This window comes from Mesocricetus auratus, unplaced genomic scaffold, assembly GCF_017639785.1.
Source record: "Mesocricetus auratus isolate SY011 unplaced genomic scaffold, BCM_Maur_2.0 Super-Scaffold_100014, whole genome shotgun sequence".
Classification (NCBI taxonomy): domain Eukaryota; kingdom Metazoa; phylum Chordata; class Mammalia; order Rodentia; family Cricetidae; genus Mesocricetus; species Mesocricetus auratus.
In genome coordinates this window covers 41,549,687-41,569,114 of record NW_024429197.1, presented here as the reverse complement: position 1 = coordinate 41,569,114, position 19,428 = coordinate 41,549,687, and the positions used below count along the sequence as shown (strand labels likewise).

General features: G+C 43.5%; 1 protein-coding gene across 6 annotated transcripts in view; it reads left to right on the top strand.

Annotated features, from left to right (window-relative positions):
- The window catches only part of Nfia (nuclear factor I A), a 341,159-nt gene extending 322,332 nt beyond the window's left edge, over positions 1 to 18,827 (top strand). For all 6 annotated transcript variants that reach the window (XM_040757137.1, XM_040757136.1, XM_005074314.4 and 3 more), the window contains one exon: positions 11,475 to 18,827. In XM_040757137.1, the coding sequence (XP_040613071.1) occupies positions 11,475 to 11,492 (18 nt within the window). In that variant the 3' untranslated portion in view covers positions 11,493 to 18,827. The remainder of the gene's footprint in view (positions 1 to 11,474) is intronic.
- Positions 18,828 to 19,428: the final 601 nt, after the last annotated feature.

Here is a 19,428-nt window from a genome sequence, read left to right as displayed (position 1 = left end):
AGCTGCTGTGCCTTAGGAAGCAGTCCAGACTCCAGCCTTAGAACACTCCTGTACCAAGCCTTGGAAACTAGCACACTGTGCCAGCAGTTCAGAGAGGATCCATGTAAATGAGGCGGGGTGGTAAACTCTGGACAGGCGTTTTATTTAGGGTAAGCCTGAACTTGAACTCATAAATGTGTTTATGAAGAATACAGAAAGGTTGATGTGGTTGAACAAGAAGTCATATTTTAGCTCAGACAGTTCACTTCTTTAACAGTAAGGAAAATATTGAATTATTTTTTTAACTGGACCATCTACTAGAGTAGCACAATTTGGCACATCTGTAAGATGTTTGTAATGGCCGAGTCAGAATGGAAGTGGATATATAAACATCGTTTGAACCCACCACCATTCTTGTGAAATAAACAATAGACTCTCCTATTGTTATGGTAGTTTAGCAGGGGGGAAAGACCCTTAAAAGACCTGACAAACATATAATAGTCATCCAGTCTGTGTTGGTTTTATTAAGCAATAGCACAGTCATCATAGATCATCTGTGTGACTCCTCCCAGCTAGCACTCTGCATGTGTCCTGAATGGCTCCTAAATTTCCGTCGATGGTAGAGTAGTTACCAACTGGGATTTAGCCAAAATCACAAGCAAGGGTAACCTTGCTTGCATGCCTGGTTCTATATACTACCTTCTTGAATCTGTCTTAGCTTATAAGATTATCTCTTCAGAAATCCTTACTAAGAAAGTAAAAATATTCTGTGCTAGGATGATATTTCTTCTCTCCAAGTCATGCTGCCCATCACATGTGGTGCATTCATGATCAAATCACTAGTGAGGCCCTTCAGGATGACACTTAGGGGCACACCTGTGGGTTCTTTGCCCTTGCATTCCAACTCCATAGACAAGCTGCTTCTTTACATCCCCTGGAAATACTTGGTGTCTGTGTGTGTTTGGGGGGGGGTTAATTGCTTTTAGTAATGAGTATTGTTTAGTTATAAATTTACTCTACACATTAAGAAGAAAATAAATCTAAACATAAAAGCATGTGCTCTTTCAGCATTGAAGAAAAAAAAAACTACCATTGAAGTTGTAAACACCCCATTGCAGTCTTGTTTTACCGGTCACTTGTAAAACTCTAAATCGTGTCACAGTGTCTGGAAGTGTCTGGAGGAAGAGGCAAGCATGATCCTGGGCCTGGTTTGAGACTTAGGGAGGTGTTCTGAGAGAAACTGAACTGCTCTTAGCCAGGGTTGCCAGCAGAGGAGAACCAACTAAGGCCGGCTCGCATGCACACTGTCTCAGGGTTTCCCTAAGGATTGCTCACATTTGGGGCCAGTTTAGCTGTTTTGTGTTCAAGTTTATTTCCTGCAACCTGGGGTGCACAAAGTTAAGCTGAGCCTTTTGCATCCCTCTTAAAAATGACTGCCACATTGTGGACAAAGAAAGGGTTATTCCTGGACCAGTGGAACCTAAAAACTGATGTTCTAAGAAGAGAAGGCAGGCGGGAATGGAGATCTTTGCAGTGCAATCAGAGACGGTTCCACACCAGCCAGCCCCTCGTCCCCCGAGCTGTACCCAGTTGCATTGCACAGCATTCCCAGTCTTTGTTCTCAAGAATTCAAAAACTGCAAAGCTACAAGCTCCCTCCATGGTCTCATCAGACTGTTCTGGTGCCTGCCTCTGGTGCACTGTAGAAGCCTGGTGCCTGGCAAAAGGATTGTGACTTCCTTTCCTCTCCCTTCTTGTGGTTGAGTAGAGCAGGAAGAACTGTGGCCTTTGAGAGACTGGGTCTTCTGAGGTTCCTCTGCGGATTTACCGCAGGTCAGGAGAAAGGGAGAGACGTGCTAGAGGTAGAAAGTAGGAAACCAGACCGGAAAGGAAAGAACGGAGACAGTGCACAGAGAACTACAAAGGAGCTAAGAAGCAAAGACCTGCGCCCAGGCCTGTCAGGAGACACCTGCTGGACAGAAAGTCCCCAGATCGACGAGCACGGTGACACAAGCCTCTAATCCCAGTATTTGGGGAGTATAGGCAGGAGGATCGGAAGCTTGGGGTCACCCTAGGCTGTACAGTCTGGATTACATGGAACCCTGTCTTAAAACAACAGCCGCATACGAAGGTGCAGGTGTTGTTCAGTCTCTACGGCCCCGGGGGCTGAAGGGTTAGAGCTGCAGTTTGCTCCTGGCGCAGGGCCAGATCTCCCGGCACTCTGCTGCAGGGTGCTTGTGGGAGAATTCTGAAATGACTGGGCTTCTAACTGCCACGTTCCTTTTCCCTGGCTTTATCTACCTACAGAGTGAGAATAGCAGCCCTCCCGGTAGGTTTGGGAAGAGCAGCTCTGGTAGAGTGGTTATTAGAATAGGGCCATGCTCTCCTGAGCACTGGCCCCCAGTCCCCTGTCTGTCTCTTCTAACAGAAAAGTTACCTCCCTGGGCCACCATTCAGCCAACCCCAAGTTCTATTTTATTTTATTTTTTTATTTAAATTAGAAACAAGCTTGTTTTACATACCAATCCCAGTTTCCTCTCCCTCCCCAACTCCCCTGTCCCCCACCGGCCCCCTATCCCATCTACTTTCTGCTCCCCAGGGAGGGTGAGGCCTGCCATGGGGGATCTTCAAAGTCTGTCATATCATTTGGAGCAGGGCCTAGACCCTCCCCCGTGTGTCTGCGCTGAGAGAGTATGGAATCCAATATGAAGAAAGCATACTCTTTTTTTTTTTTTTTCATTTTGTAGCTCCCCAGGAAATCACGTCCCTTTCTTGTTCCCACTCTACACAACTTTCTCCCTGAACAAAAAAGAAAAAGTTAGGGAAAAGAATACTTATTGTGAAAACCAAAAATCACAAAGGGCCAGCCCCTGCCTCTTAAGACAACCATTAGATCCTAATAAAACCCTCCTTGTGTCTTAAGACAAAGCCTATCTTTTTAATGACTGACTTCCTCTATGGAAAAGGGTTTGTTTTATATCTCTAGGCATTAAATAAAATGTTTTTGTCTTGCTTGTACAGAATAGAGTTACTGGTGACTAGACACTTCCTAATATGTTGATCTTTGTGGAATCAAAACATAAAAGAAGACTGATCTTAGGCATAAGTCCCAGGGAGAAAACTGAATCCTCAAGTCCCCTACACACACACACACACACACACACACACACACACACACACACACACACACACACACACATCTTTCACCCCACATTCACACCACATTTTCCAAGGCCAAGCATGCAAGGCCCTGCCACCACCTCAGCTCCACCCAGCATATCCGGTACTGTCACCCCAGCCCAGTAGATAGGAGCTCAAGACAATTTCATCGGGGTCTGGTTGTTGTCCCCTTAATCTCCACGCCTGCACCTCAGATCTCAGGCAGCTTCCGTGGCGCAGACTCACTTTAATGGATAGAATCTATTTTTCATGAAAAAGCAGGAAATAAGCTGTCTCTTTCATAAAAAGATTTACAAAATGTAATCATTGTTGAAATATTCCCTTTGAACTGCCGTGTCCACGGGGGTCTCCGGCTCCCAGAGGCTGGCTTCATTAGACCCTCCTCCCAAGCACTCCAGAAGGGCAGGTACGCTGGTGGTGCCTGCTTTGATGTCTTCAATGAATGAAAGAAAAGCACAATAAAAAAGAGCTGTTGATCAAGCATAAAATACTCTTTAAGCTGACAGAATAGCAGCGTTAACACACCCTAAGCTGCTTTTACTCCCCCCCCTCACGTTTTCCTGTGCTTTGTGTACAGTGGGGGCCTTGTGTTTTATAAGAAGTCTCTGATCTATGTAGTATGCCATTCACTAACAAAAACCAAAATAGGATTGTTTCTGTCCCACTTGGTTTCCTGACTACTCCCTGTCTCCCTCCCTCCCTGTGCCCCTCATCCCCAGCCTGGAAGGCCTGCCGTTCAGCCTGGTGCTTTTCAGGGTCTTGAGCCAATTCTTTTGTGTTGTAGGTTTCACTGCTCTGATTTTTAAGACCACAATTAAAGGCAGATTTTTATTTTCTCAAGAACTTTCCCTTGCAACTAGGAAAGGGAGCTGGCACACCACTTTTAACTATATATATCATCCAATATGAGAAAATGCTAGGTTGACTTACTACTGTCTTAGGAAATGGGTCCTCTTTAGGACCCACGTGGACCCTTGGGCCAACGATAATTAACAATGAGAGAACCCAGATTTTGGTTTCCTAAACTTGCCTTCAGACAGGTGTTACCTCATCAATCCCCTCAACTTCAATACGGAAAAAGATATTTCCATTTCATGGAGTTGAAAGCTGAAACTCAGATACTGCCAACCTTGACTAAGATCATCTAACTAGCACACTAGGTGCAGGTGACCAGTATGTCTGTGACATTGAACTCCAGAGTCCAAGTGCGGCCCATGGAAAATAGCCCTCCTAAAATAGGTCTTCAGAGCAAACCCAAGTGGGCCAGAGGGCAACTTTTAAACACAAAAGTCTTTGGTCTCATGGGGTGAGAGTAACAGCGGAAAAACTAAAGGGAGACCAAGAAGAAAATTGACTTGGTGGTAAGAGTGACACCAGGGTAAGCTGGGATATGGTGAGATTCCAACTGCGGGACAGCCTGCAGGATTGAGTTGTGGATGCACTTTCAAACTTTGTAGGTACTGGATGGTTTATTGGGTAAAAAGATGAGTGTTTTCCCATACTGAGGTTTGAACCAAAGCAGAGGTCTTGGCTGGGAGCAGCATAGTCATTCTCCAGGGAACGGTGGTTTGGACAAGTGCTGTGTATGTAGTAAGCAGGCAGAAGGCCATGTTACAAAACTATTGCACATGCTACTGACGCAGTTGGCCACAGTTGGCCCCATTGCAAAAGCTCTTCAGTCGGAACTGCCTTGGGCAGCCCTTAGAGACTGGCAACTCTCTAGGGAGGGCGCCTATCAATGCAGCAGGCCAAAGCATGTGCTGTGAGCATATGTGTGACCTAGCTGTGCTGTGGACACCCATCTGGGTACAGTACTTTACTAGGAGTCACTCTTGCCTGGCTCTGGGAAGTAGGGTGCTGCTTTCTCGGCTTCCTTTACTTAACATGTGCTCAGGACCTCCTCTGCCAGTCACTGGGCAAGACCCTGGGGATGCCCCACCTGAGAGCATACATAGCTTTCTTGGGAAGAAGCAGACTGTCATAGTCCCAGCATAGTAACAGATTAACTCTGTCGTGGGATATTTGACACCTCAGACTGTGTTAATAAAGTTAACCCTGAATCAGAGGGTGGAGCCAGAGACTAGCTAACCTGAATTAGCCATGGAGAAGCCGAGAATACAGATAGAGAACACGAACAGGAAGGAGTAGGGAGCAACTTACAGATCGTGTGGTCTCTCCAGTGTGGGAAGTGTGGAGAGACCACAGCTGATCACTCCTCTGCCACTTCTTTGATTTATCGAGTTTTCACCCCTGTATTTGACTCCCGGGTATTTATTGGTAATATAACAATTTAGATGAACATATCAGAACCCTGTGGGTAGAGACACTGAAAAAAAGGCCCTCAGGAAAAAAATGGGACATCTGGGGACTGGCAAGATGGCTCAGAAGGTAAAGTTGCTTGCTATGAAACCTGACAACCTGAGTTCAAACCCTGAAACCCACATAAAAAAGAGAACCATCCAAAGGTGTCCTCTGACCTCCACATCCCACTGGGGGTACACACACTCACACACACTCACACACACTCACACTCACACACACACACACACACACACACAAATGTAATTTAAAAAGAAAAAAAAGCAATTTAGTCTTAGACCCTGGGGACAAGCAAGTGTTAGCATAGCAAGCAAAAGGCATGGCCTGTTCCAAGGGCCCAGCAGGGAGGAAACATTTGGCTTTGCGGGGTTCTGGAAGGAGTTTAACACAACACAAGTGGTGAAAAGATAAGGCCGCAAAGGTAAGTGAGGCCACTCATGGCTCATTAATGTTTTAATAGTTTCCTGTACAATAAACAAGTCTTGGTTTAGAGTTATTGAAAACAGGCTTTCTTTAATTAACAAAATAAAATCAGACAAGAAAAATGGCTGAGGAGATCAAAGCCTGAGGCTGGCAATACCCATAACCAACACCTGTATACAGCATGTCACCCTTTCTAGAAGAATCCAGTGCCTATCACTGCCATCCTTTCTCATTCCCAGCACTCCAGAGTCCCCTGCACAGAGCCCTTTGTACATGATGTCACACAGCTCATCAGTGGAATTCAATGTGGATGCTTTGGACACTCGGCCTTATCAGTGGACACAAGTTTATCAAAATACTTTGCGAAATCACAAAGGGCACAAATGTCTAAAGTCAGCCCCTTCCTGCTGGCCTCTAAAGCCCTTAAAGACTCCCAACATTCCCGGTAACTCATGTACATAACACCAAACAAATTACAGGCTGTTGGTTCTTACTGACCAAGTGACTAAGCATTCCAAATGGTTGATCCTAAGAGGCAAAGCCAGGCATCCACACAGAGGTCTGTCTACTTCTGTATCAGACATGGGGTGGGCCCCCCAGGCTTTTGGCTGATTTGCCAAGGACAACTCACTTGTGCTAAATAGTAGGCTTACTCCATGCAAACAAGAACAGGAAGCCAAAAAATGACTGACTGGATTAGTGTGGTCCATCATCACAAGGGACAAAATGGTAGCTGTACTCATGTAGATCCGCTTGCTGTGTTCCTTGTGGGGCTGGTAGGGAGTGATGTGTCGTGGGGGGAGCTTCCTGTATTTTCCTGTTTCCGTTTATATGTGTAAATGTCCTTAAATAACCCACCTTGCCGGGAGAAGAAAGCTAAGAGTCACACCCAGTTCTGGATTCCACATTAACAACCTCCTTCCGTTCAGCATTAAACTTTGCCCTTGAGGCCTTTTGTTTAACTTTTTAATTTGAAAAACAGATTCTGCCGTCACAGTCTGTCCTGCCCTCCACAGCACCCCTCAACCCCCCCCACCAAGTGAAATATAACTCAGACCTATTTCCTTTTTATTTTTAAAAATGTGTGCCCTGCTCTCCAAGTAGAAAGGGAGACTGTAAAAGGCTCTATAAGAAGTTGTATGAGTTAGGTATTGGTTGTTGACAAGGGGCTGTGTCCATTGAATTTGTTGCCCATCTTCAGTAGACTCAGGACCAACTCCATTTTGTAACTGCTCACAAGGAGGCACAAGAGAAGAGACGGACAGACACTGCCACAGTGCCGGCTGCCATGTCAGCCCTCTTGTTTAGGATACCGTGGGATGGAGGCTGTTTATGGTTCGTAAATCCTGACTACTGTGAACATTCCAGAATCCCCACAGAATGGGACTGCAACTTTCATGGAGCTGTAAATTAAGGGGCGGGACGTGTGATAAAACTCCTCAGAGAACTGTGCTGCAATGGTTAAATGAAATTTTATAAGCCCGCTCAGCACGGAGCTGTTTTGCATTACATGAGTTGAATACCTTAGAGACTCCACATCTGCAGGCACTTTATTAAATACTGAGTCAGCACTTTCCAACCTGATGAGATTACTTCTCCATCTGACCGGCTGGAAGGAAAGCCGAGCTCTTGTCTTGGAGTGCAGATTTCTTTTGATGTTTCACCTTGAACACTGAAAGAGGACGGGTTCCCTCCCACCCCTGGTACATCCCAAACCGTGGACATTGAGAATGTAACTGGCTAATTTTCTGAAACCGGAGCCTTTGTGGGAGTGTGGATTTATGGGCCACCAAATCAACTATAGTTGAATGTTCTTGCAGAAAAAAAATAGATCAAAGCCCAGTGTTTACTTCCTCAATGTAAATGTATCAAGATAATATCCTCCGATGCTGTACTATAATATTGCCACTCGCTGCAGATAAGGGACAGAGACTCCTTTGTAGTCGCCTGGATACAGTAGGGCAGATTAAGGAACTATAAAGTATGGAGGCCGAAGCCACATGAAACCCAAGCGGAGTCAGATCTGACGATGATTTTTTGACTCTCCACAGATGAGTCTTGGTTCGTTGTGCCAGTATTTTCCCAATGATTTGATTCAACCCAAGAATTTACCAGTGTCAGATTCCTTCTCTGTTTTTTTTTCTGTCCCAAGAAGGAAGGTGCAGAGTTAGCCTGTAGTGAGCATTCTCAAACTTGCAGTGTTTTCAAACAGCAGAAATTAAAGGAAAATATCGTAAGAAAAATGGCCTCTCCTGGTGTTACCTTAGCCATGATAGCGGTTTATAGAAATCCGGGGCACCTCTGTGTGGGTGAGCACACACTCATCACCATTAGCAGTGTCTTCAACTACAAACTGATGGGTAGAAAACTTGGCAAAGCAGATGAATGTCTTATTGTTCCAACTGTTTCTCTACTATATTCCTGCAGATTGTTTACTGAGAAACCTCATTCAGAGAGAGAGAGAGAGAGAGAGAGAGAGAGAGAGAGAGAGAGAGAGAGAGAGAGAGAGCAGAGAGAGAGAGAGAGAGAGAGAGAGAGAGAGAGAGAGAGAGAGAGAGAGAGAGAGCAAAGAGAGAGAGAGAGACAAAGGGAAAAGAAGAAAAGTTCCTGTGTGGCTCCCCTAACTCACTTCCCATTCTGGAAGCCCTTGGTCAAGTAGCTGGGTTAATTGTCATGAAGATTAGTGTGATGTTGAAATAAGTACTAATGGTCAAATTACAGGAGTGAAAAGTGGAAGAATAGGTTTTGGTTTGGACCTGAAAGGGTTAATTAAGGTTTTTTTCACGGGTTATTAAAGACCCCCAACCCCTGCCTTAGGAGTCATATTGACACCCCACCACAGGCCTGCTCCCTCCTCTATTGACATGTTGCTGGTAGGCGCACAATAGCCCTTCTGTGTCTGCAAATCATTGCTAAAATCATCTCAAGGAAAAAAAGTTCCCAAGCTTTAACATCAGACAAAAGGCCGAGAGTTGCAGTCTGCAGCTCAAAAACCCAGAGTCAGCAACTTCTATTGATTAAAAACTAACCTTTAAAGTAACTCTGAGAGTGTGTGGTTAGCATTTAAATTTAAACATGTCATGAGTTGATTTGTGTTACTGAATACCAACTCAGAAGGAGTAACATTCACGGGCACAGGGTTTTTTTTTTTTCCTAACTCCTTTAAGCAGCTAAAGTATTCCATGAAATGTCAATAGGGCAAAAAGAAGAAGGGGAGGGGCCAATGCCAGGCCTCATAGTTTTCTTTCCCATGCAAATATTCACCCCCCAAACGAAAAGTGTGGAGAGGGACACACAATAATTAGTCCTTTGTCTAACTTTCTCAAATGCCAAAGAAAGACAGATTAATTAAATATACAACAGTGTTGGTTTTGGGAGTGGGGGTCTAGCTTGCTGGGTAGGTCATAAATTAGGCAGAATAAATACTTCAGTGTGTTTGCAGTGGGCCTGCTACGTCAGAACCACTGGAAGGTTGGTGGGAGGAGAGCAGAGGGTTTCTTGCTAATGATAGTCACGTCTGGGTCTGTCTGGTTGCTCTTAGCAACCAGACATGATGTAACACCAGGATGAACTTGAACTTGGGGGACTTGAAAAGAGAACAATAGACCAGAGCAATCAATAAAGCCTATTTCAGTGAAGGGTTACAGAGCTGCTCTGGGGTAACCTTGTGGGCGAGGCACACACTGAATAGTAAGATGTGTGAAGAAACTTTTTCCCCCCTTTGCTTTGCTTTTTAACAGAAGTACAGGGCACTGCTGGTTTTTGTAGTGTCCTGAATCCAGAAACAGTGGCACGGAAAACTGCTCCCCCTGCTGACTCACCAGGTCCCAGGCCTTTGCATCAAGAAGTACAGAAGTCCGGAATTTCACAAGGGCCTTAGAGAGCGTGCAAACACACTGAGCAGCTCTGGCCACTCAGTCGGAGGCTGCTGTGTAGAAGAGAGCATGAGCAAAGGGACCAGTGTCAGCTCTAAGGACAGACTTAAAACACATGCAGTTTGGGGCCTGCCTCCCTCCCCTCCTTCTCACTCCTCTTTCTTTTGTCCACTCAGATTTAGGGCATGTGCACTTGACCAGGGGGATTTCCTTTCCAGGTAGAAGCAACTTTATTGTGTTCCCCAAAGACACGGTCAGACAGAACTACTACGAGTCTACAGGATGAGGAGTTTCGTGTTTTTAGCTGAGGAGAGTTTTTTTGTTGTTTTGTTTTTTGTTGTTGTTGTTGTTTTATATATATATAAGCTTCATTGGAAATCAAAGGTAGCTGCTTGTGACCAGGAAATCTTATACCAACCTCCATGGAGCTATCATTTAGCCATTTATCCCTGGGATCAAAGGAGTCCCGACTTTCCCTAATTGAATCTCTCTGACAAGAGTGAGCCTTAACTCTCTGGAATCCATTCTGACTTAAACCCTAGCTGATACTGTCAGTGCAGAGCTCACAGCCCTTAGCTTTGCCTAGAAGCTGGTGGGCCTTCTGACTCCCAACAAAAGTTGGGAACCTTCAGGGTACTTAGGGGAAAGTTAGCAAGAGTCATACACTGTTTAACTTCACTTGAGAAACTAATTTTGATATTGGTCTATAATTGGTCATTTTGTTTAGCTAACTTTCTTTGTTGACAAAGGCATAAGAATAGTCACCTGGATATTTATGAGAGGGACTGAAGGCGAGGTCCAAAAGCTGAGAGACAGCTCCAAGGGTACATTGAGTGGGCAGAAGCATGGATGAGGACTAAGCAGTGGCCTCATTTTCTCCTTGAACTTGGTGCTATTCTATACGGTGTAGTCTTATTTATTATACATCTCTTCAGAGATAAAAATAGGAAATTAGCTATATCCAGCTGAAAAGAAGCTGAGTTTGCACCATAAACTCTCCATCATGAGTATAAAAAGGTCACTCTGGCTTCCCCATACCCCAGGTCACCAATCTAGTGTTTCCCGCTGGACTTTTCTGTTTTGACTGCCACCGCCAGCCATCCGGCGTGTTCACAGAATGTTATAGTCACGTGTTTAGCACCTGTCTTTAGCATCTACACCTCACTGAAAAACATATTGAGAAAATTCTAGAAATAACTATCACTATGCCCCTAACCTCACTCTCCAGCCACTTCCCATCTAATTTGATTCTCTTTCTTGAGCCTGCCCAGTCACTGAGCTAGGTACTAATAAGATAGCCAGGTTCCATGCTGTCTTATAACTGCTCACTACTAGGTTACAAAACCTGATGGGAATGTCATGTGGCCAGGAAACCTTCACTTGGTTAAGAGACTCTCAAGACATTGGTAAACCCCAGCAAAGACAATGAGTTTGAATGTCTGAGGGATACGACACATTTCAGTGGTTTGGAATTTACTATCATCTGTCATTCCTTGTCCACTTAAACCTCCAAGGTCAATTCTGATCCCATGGTTAAAAGGGCACCTTTCAAAGTAGTTTTACAAAATGGAACATTTTTGTGTTTGTGCACTGAGGACCATTGTGGGCTTTCCTCATAATAACAAGTACTACCCGTGAGCCAAATCCCAGCACCGCACCTGGACTTCTAATTATATATGTATTTCTTTTTGTCTTCCAGTCCTGGTACCTGGGATAAAAGTTGCAGCGTCCCACCATCCACCAGACAGACCACCTGACCCCTTCTCAACTCTGTAACATGGACGCAACCTCAACCCAGCGCAGTTACAACTTCACTGTCAGTGGAAGGGGAGAAAAACCGACTCAGATCAACTTGGACATGGAAACAGCAAGCATCATGGTCAAACAGCAAAGGCCATAACCTTTCGGGAATTTTTTTTAATACTTTAGGGACTGTCGTAATTTCTCATATGGTGCTGGAAATGGTTGGGCTGTGTGACATTTGAAGTGTTTCAGTGGTGGTGTGAGCATTGGGGGAAGTGGCTGGTACAGGAGACTTGCTCACTAACTAACTTCCTGTTGTAACACACTTCCCTTGCGAGCCTGGCCTTTTCACAGTATTTCACGAATTTGCCCACACAGGTGTGACCCTCCCTGAGCATTCGGAGGCGCCTGGAGAATGAAATCTTTTGTAGTAGCTGAGATCTGTGATCTGTAACTTACAGGACACTCAAAGGGCAATGGTTTTTTTTTGTTTTTGTTTTTGTTTTTTTGTTTTTTTCTGTAACATATTAGAAAAAGAAAATGCAGTTGCGTTGATCTTTCTTTTCGTTTGGTTTGGTTCAGCAGTCAGCAGTTACATACACACACAGCCCGCAAGGACAGTGAACCCACTCATGTTGCAGAACAATTCCAAAAAGACGGCAAAGACTACTACTCTCAGTTGTTGGTTTTTTTTTTAAGTTTTGAAATGCTGCACTTACATTAAAAAAATTTTTTCAACAATTTCAACAATGACACAAAAATTCACATGGAAATGGGGGAGATGGTCTGTTTTAACAGAAACTGACAGGAATCAAAACAATCGAATTTTGAATTGAGTGAAGTGCAATTTCATTGGATAGCTAAGTATCTTTGTAAGATAGAGATTGTTGAAAATTCTATTTTTGTTTTTCAAGTCCTTCCACCCCAGGACTCTAAATTATTGGGGTAAAAAACAGCCTTGCAAGAAAAAGGGGAGCTATTTTTGCTTTTTATGTTTTTTATTATTAAACTTGTATCCCTTTAAAAAAAACTGAAGGAAAATTAAAAAAAAACAAAAAAATACAAATCTAATGGTGCTTTTACCACAATATGTTAACTACATTAAATGCTAATTAATTATTTTCTGTTATCAAAGCACATAACTCAAATGAAATCATGGTATCTGTTAATTTTATAAACTAGAAATCACTATAATGAATTATGCCAATTCTGGAAATTTTTACATGTGTATGACAACACCAGATCTATCAGTTATCATACGCCTCATTGTACCAGACATTGTCCAGAAGTTTCAAAGACCCTTTGCAAACCCTGAACTGGGCTATGGGAAAATTAATACTAACAACACCGATAGGGACACAACTGCTGGTGCCCATTCCGATCAAGGGCACTCGTTAGGGAAAACGAAAAAAAAGTTCACACCCTCCCCCTTCAAATGTCTTGTATCTTATGTTTAAAAAAAAAAGACAAAAAAAAACAAAAACTCAAAAAAGAGCAAAAAAAAAAGCAGAAACAAACAAACAAACAAAAAAAAATGCAAGTGATTTTTCTACCAGACAGCGAAGCACCCCCTTGCTTCCCACGCAACTTCAAGGTTTCCTTACTATACATATATATGTGTTCTGGTTGGCAGACCGTGCTGACCAGAGGAAGTCTCTGCATGTTCTAGTGTTAGTAACTAATTTTTATATAGCTAATGTAGGATAAAGTAGAGTGCATTAAGACAATATTGTAACCCACTCTAGGCGCTTGCCTTTAAACTGTCTCAGCCCTTCAGAAGGGCTCAACTACTGTCCTATACAATCAAGTAACTGAAATTCTTGGGAAGACACTTTGCTCCTCATCTTTACCCCCAAACGATGTTGTTTTGTTTTTATTTTTTTCCTTAATTTGCACGAAAACAAAAATTCCATATCAATGTGCCTTGCCCTGGATAGTGATTATTTGTGGAATTGTTGCACATGCTCCTCTATTGAAGGGGTTTTCCCTACTCAAGCATTCGGAGACACTTTTTGTAAATGTTAACGTTTATGTCAGCCATCGTCAGTTTCAATATCTAGATCTAAATAGAAAGTTAGCTGTTCTGCAGACAGGCGTAGTCTTGACTGTCCTGTGTGGTCAGTGGCAGTGCTGTTCTGAGCTCTGTAGATGCTTACAATATCAGTATTTGGGATGTTGCTGCGTTTTTTCAATTTGTTTGGAGTCTTCCTTTATTTTCCCCCAGATATATGAAAATATGCAATACCTGCTTATATCATGTAGAAGAGCTTAGCAATTATTAATTTTTCTTTTTTTTTTATTTGACCAAAGTCAGTGCTGCACTTGACGCAGTGTTTTAGGTGTCTGTCTTTGTATTTTCTGTGGTTTTTGATGCACGTGCGCAGGAAGGGCTCCTCTTAGAGAAGCAGTCAAACTGTGAAGCACTAAGCTGACCCTGCTTGAAGCAATTTTGTTTTTACAACTGTTCCTTTCACAAGCAAGCCTTAAAAAAAAAAGACAACTTCCTTTCTCTTCAGCCCCCACACCCACTTTTCTGAGCAGACAGCAGTCAATCCACATTCAATAAAAAGTACATAATGCCCATTTTTATATGCACGTTTTTAAACTTCCAAGTTCTGAAAATTGTTTACTGGTTATCTCTATTTAAGGAAAAAAAATAAAATAAAACATTTTGGATTTTCATATGTGTCTGATAAGTGGTTGAATAGTCGCTTGGCGCTGTTGTATGGTGTGATTGTCAGTGTACCGTGTCACTTCCCATAGCCAGCAGCATACTTTGCCTTCCGCATAGCACTTAGCTGGGCATTACTTTATTATGACATATGTGCACTAAAAAGAGAGAGAAAGAGAGAAAAATAGCAGCTTTCAGTGCTTCACAGTGAAGGGAAAAAAGCCTAGACAAACATTTTGTCAGAACCTTGCAAAATGCCAAGGTATTACCAGTAAATTGGTTGTATATACAATAAAATTGCACCCTTTTTTAAACAAAACAAACTAAGCAATAGTTTGGGCAGTTTTAGTTGTTTTTAGTGAGCATGTTGTAGTCACGACTGCAAAGAGAGAGGATAAACTGCCCACTCAGAAGATATGTAATTTGTATCGTTGTATAGTTTTATTGATTACACTGATTTATTCTACCCTATTTTATAATGCAGGACTTTTGTAATGTTGTCTAAATGAGGAAAAATTTCTGTCAAATTAGCCTAGTGAAATTTCTGATTGTTCATTATAAAGGCAGCGTTCATAGAATTGCTTTTTGTTTCTTTTCAACCCACTTTGGGAACTGGATTTAAGTTTAAAACTTTCCTGTTTCCTTTTTGCTTGTTTGTTTGGTTTTTTGTAAGTATTTAAATACAGTTATTTTTCTGCCAATGGTATAGCATATTCCTATGCTTGAGAAGTGTAGGTCTACTGAAAAACCATTGCAAAATGGACGTTACAGGTGTGCTGTATTTTTGAAGGTGTTTTGTTGTTTAAATTTGATGAAGCTAAAATTAGGGAACTCTGGACAGAATTGCAGGAAAGAAAATGTTTTAAAGGCTCTAACCCATTGTGGAGGCAGCGCAGGGGGGTAGAAAACAAGGGTTCAGTAGCACACACACCGCGTCCCAGTTCCGTTCACGCTTATTGTCAAGAAAGTCACAGGAAACTACAGTCTGGTTGTCATCAAGTAGGAAAAGCAAAACACCAACCAATCCACGTGTTTTGCATTTTAGGTTACAAGCTGAGTGAAGTTGCTTGAGGAGGACTTTACTACAAGGGTGTAGAGACAGACAGACAGACAGACAGACAGACAGACAGACAGACAGACAGACAGACTCACTCAAGAGCTACCAGCATTTGAAGGCCCAGCCTTGATTCTGAGAAATGTTGGATTTTTTTTCCTCTCCCATCAAATGGCATTAACACAATTGGCAAAGGTGGTCCCTCAAATGGCTCCCCCCAGTTTTTTTTCCTTTGGGAACTGAAGTCAGAGGCACAAACACTAACTCAACACCCTCCAATAAACGCTTGCCCTTGGCCCCTCTCCTGGCCACCACAGCGCTCCTTTGCTAACTTCTCCCAGGCAGAAGTCCTCTCTGGTGCCGTTCTCCTCGCCCTCCAGCCCCTTTCTTCCCACTAAAGTGTATCTCTTCAGCCCCCGGCAGGACGTCTATTAGCTCACTCCCCACCCAGTGCCACCACCACCCAGATGGCTCCCCCAGGCCCTCCAGGCTGCATTCTCCAAGCTTTCCCTTTTCCTTTCCCGACAGTCCCAAGTGTGCAGGATCCAAATCTCTCGTCACACTGTGCTATATTCAGTCAGCCCACAGGAATATGCAAAACCCATCTCAAAATGTTTGTCTTCCACCTTCCCAAGTCTTTATCCTCATGTCCTTCAACCTCTACAGTGATATCGTGAGGTGTGTGCAAAGAAGCATTTTCTCCTGCAATCTTTTTAGTCTTTTGGTGGAGAGTGATTTTTCAGAATGTCATTTGATAGTCTTTATGACAGAGCCTCTCCCCTAGTCTCTATCACTCCGTCCCTTGTCCTTTACTCCTTCTCTCTCCTCCTCTCTCTTTCTCTCTGTGTGTCTCTGTCTTCCTGGTTTTCCTTTGCTTCTTGTTTCTCTCCGGTTTCTGGTAGCAGGCCTCCATTGAACAGGTGTAAAACACGAGAAGTGTGGTCAGTGAGGAGAGCTTGGTGGTGCCTCCCAGCCTACCCGCCAGACCTTCCTAGACAGTCCCAGAGGCTGCTCCGCCCTTCGGGCATGGCTTTCACTTCCATGGGCTTCTGAGGCCACTTTGTCTTGACGTCGATGCATGCACTTACTGTTTGACAGTGATCCTCCCCTGCCTTCTCCACGTCCAAGGCTGTGCATTCGTCTAATTAGTGTCATGGATGTTTTCCCTTTATTTTTTCCAATAAAAAAAGCAGTGGGATGAAAATTGCTTTGATATATAGCAGGTATATTGAAGCTATTCCATAGCACTTAACTGTAGTGAATACTGTGTCACCAGTTCTGAAATCAATTTAATGTTTAATGCAAATCCATTACATGGTGCTATTACAGGCTGACAAAATGATTTACACAAATGTGACAACTTGGGCTCAATTCACTCTGCTTCCCAACAGTGTAAATGCATAGCAGTGTTTATCTGCATGAGAACTATGCACTAATCTATCCGAAGAAAAAGAAAACTATATCAACTTTGGTATCTACTTTCCGTTTACTTCAATCCTTGCCTTTTTGGTCATTGTTATAATGCCAGCTTTAGGACAGAAAGAATTATAAGAAAACCAGCATAATACCTGATATATTAAAATGTAGTGCCTGTGAAATCTGTATTATACTGCTCTTCTGAAGTAAGATTTTCTACACCGGTAGCCTTCGCTGTCTGTCAGTCAGGACCTCTGGTATAGGTGATGTAAAATAACCGTACAATATTATGCATGCTATTCCATAATGCTTAGTGAACTGTATGACTATTACTCCAAGTTCTGTTAGTCTTTTTTTCTGCCTCGGTTCTTGTCAGCTAGGTTTGAGGTATTTCACTGAGAACGCGAACTCTGTCTTCCTTCCGGCTGTCTTCAGGATCTTGGAGGTGTACACTTACTTAAATTCAGTATTATGTGTGTTTTGTTTTCATTTTTGTTGTTTTATTGTTTCTCCTAAGGGACAAGCATGGGTGTTTGATTTCAGAAATCAGTATCTAATGAGATTTTTGTCTCAAAACTACCGTTTGAATTTCAAGAACTCTGCTGCAAAACCACTCTGAGAACATTTCCAAGTGAGACTCACTTTCTTGACCCTCAGCAGAAGCTAGGAGACACTGAAGCATCTTAACGGACATGTGCCCATGCTTGATCCGTCTCACACCAGACTTCCTCGTATTAAAAAGAAAACAAACGTAAGAAATCACGTGGCTATTTAGTTACATGCACAGATGCAATATTTTCTTCAAAACTATAACTCTGTACAAACTTTGGGCCCGATTCATAAGAAAGAAGTTTGCTATTAACACGGGATTTTAAAAAGATGCGCTCTCTCTCTCTCTCTCTCTCTCTCTCTCTCTCTCTCTCTCTCTCTCTCTCTCTCTCTCTCTCTCTCTCTCTCTCTCTCTCTGGTCTAAATTTGTAACTACTTGCTTCCCAAATTGAATATATTTTTTTTAATTTTCCTCCTGAACAAGCACCCATTTGCTTTCCATTCTCCAAAGGGTTGATCGCATTAAGCCAGTCATCAAGTTAAAGGGATAAGATATGGGGAATAGACCCCAGCAAAGCCCAGAAGGCAAAGAGAGAACTCTAACATGGGGATAGAGCACACAGAGGACACCTGCTCTGTGTGTCAGGCAACCTACATGTGGACTCACCATGCTGTGTGGGTCGAAACACAAACTCTGTAAAATGTGTCTGGACCACAAAAGGACACAGGAGAAGTGCTGCCTGTGATCTCACTAGAGCAAGTTCCTGTCAGAGAGTATCACAGACTTTAAAATGTGAAGTTTCTTGTCTCTGCAATGGTTTCAAAGGCAAGTGGTGGCCAAGGAATAGGCCATTCTTCCTGCTGCTCAACCCTCAGCTTCTCAGAAAACCTAAAGCTGGTTTTTTAATGATTTTTCTTGGTAATGGTCTGTAAATTTGCCTTTTTTTAATCTGTTGGCATCCTTAACTAGAGGTCTTAGGTCACTGGCCATGTTAGGATGCAGGTGTGAGGGAGCTGCTGGCTGTCTTCTCCCTCAGGCCACTGTGTCTCTACCGGACGCAGCAGCCTTGCTACTGAGATGCCAGCCAGACTAGACGTGGAGTGCCAGCAGGTCCCACTAAGCCCTTAGGAAGACGGTCAAGGCTAAGTCCATGCTTCCTCTTTGCCCCTCCCACTAACCTTTCCCATCACACATGAAAACCTGTCTGCTCAGAGTGCCTCTGATTTTCATTTCAAATTGTGGGGGGAAGAATTAAATACTTGGAATTATGGAGAAAGAGACCTATTGTGAAACAAAACGCCCCGTGTTAATAACTTGGTCTGAAATTGTTTTTATGAGCCGGGCCCCCCCCTGTGCCTCTAGCATATTTGTATTGACTCTCATAGTTACCCTTTTCGTTTACTGTGTTCTGTGAAAACTTGTAATTGGTTGAGAATCACTGTGGGTGTCCATTCTTATCAACTAAATCTCCACAGGGTTTTTGAGCTGGTGTGGATTAGTTTAACTCTTGTATTCAACCGTTAGTGCTATCACCTTCTCACATTACAATACAATTACTGGAAGCAAGTACTGCATTTCCTATGCAACAAAAAGGAAAAATAAAAAATTGCTAATGCTACAGAAGTCATGTCCTCCTTTGCTGTGTGCATCCTGCCTTAGTGGGTGGGTGAGCTGTGGGTACTTCACCAACGGAGGGGCTTTCTGACGGCAGCATTGAGTTATCCTTGATGGGTTTGATGTGTGTGGGGATTTTCACAGTGCTCCAAGGAGAGCGTGGTCTTCTACCAGCCTGGACAGATGCGAGGCTACACACCCACCTGGAGCTTCCTGTGTGCCCGGTGTGCTTTCTTTCTGCGATTTATTATTGCTATCAGGAGTCAGGAAGTGGGTCCCATGAGGGGAGGGGCTCTAGATGGCCCGGGATGGTATAATTGTAGGGCACAGCCATCAGCCATAGATCTGGAGAAGCCAAAGAAGCAAGAGTTTAGGTGATGAGGGTGGGACACACGTGGCTGATGCTTGGATCTTTTAGGGGAGAAGGACACCATCAGAGTAGGACCACTACTTGGCTGAACTAGAACCTCTGGGAGAAGAGGACCAACTGGGCTTAGAATTACCAAGGGAGGTGAGGTTTCTGCCCAACAAGGCCGGGCTGCAGCTGGGAATGCTGGAAACACCTGGAGAATGCCGTACACCTGTAGCTGCTGCTGCCTCACTGT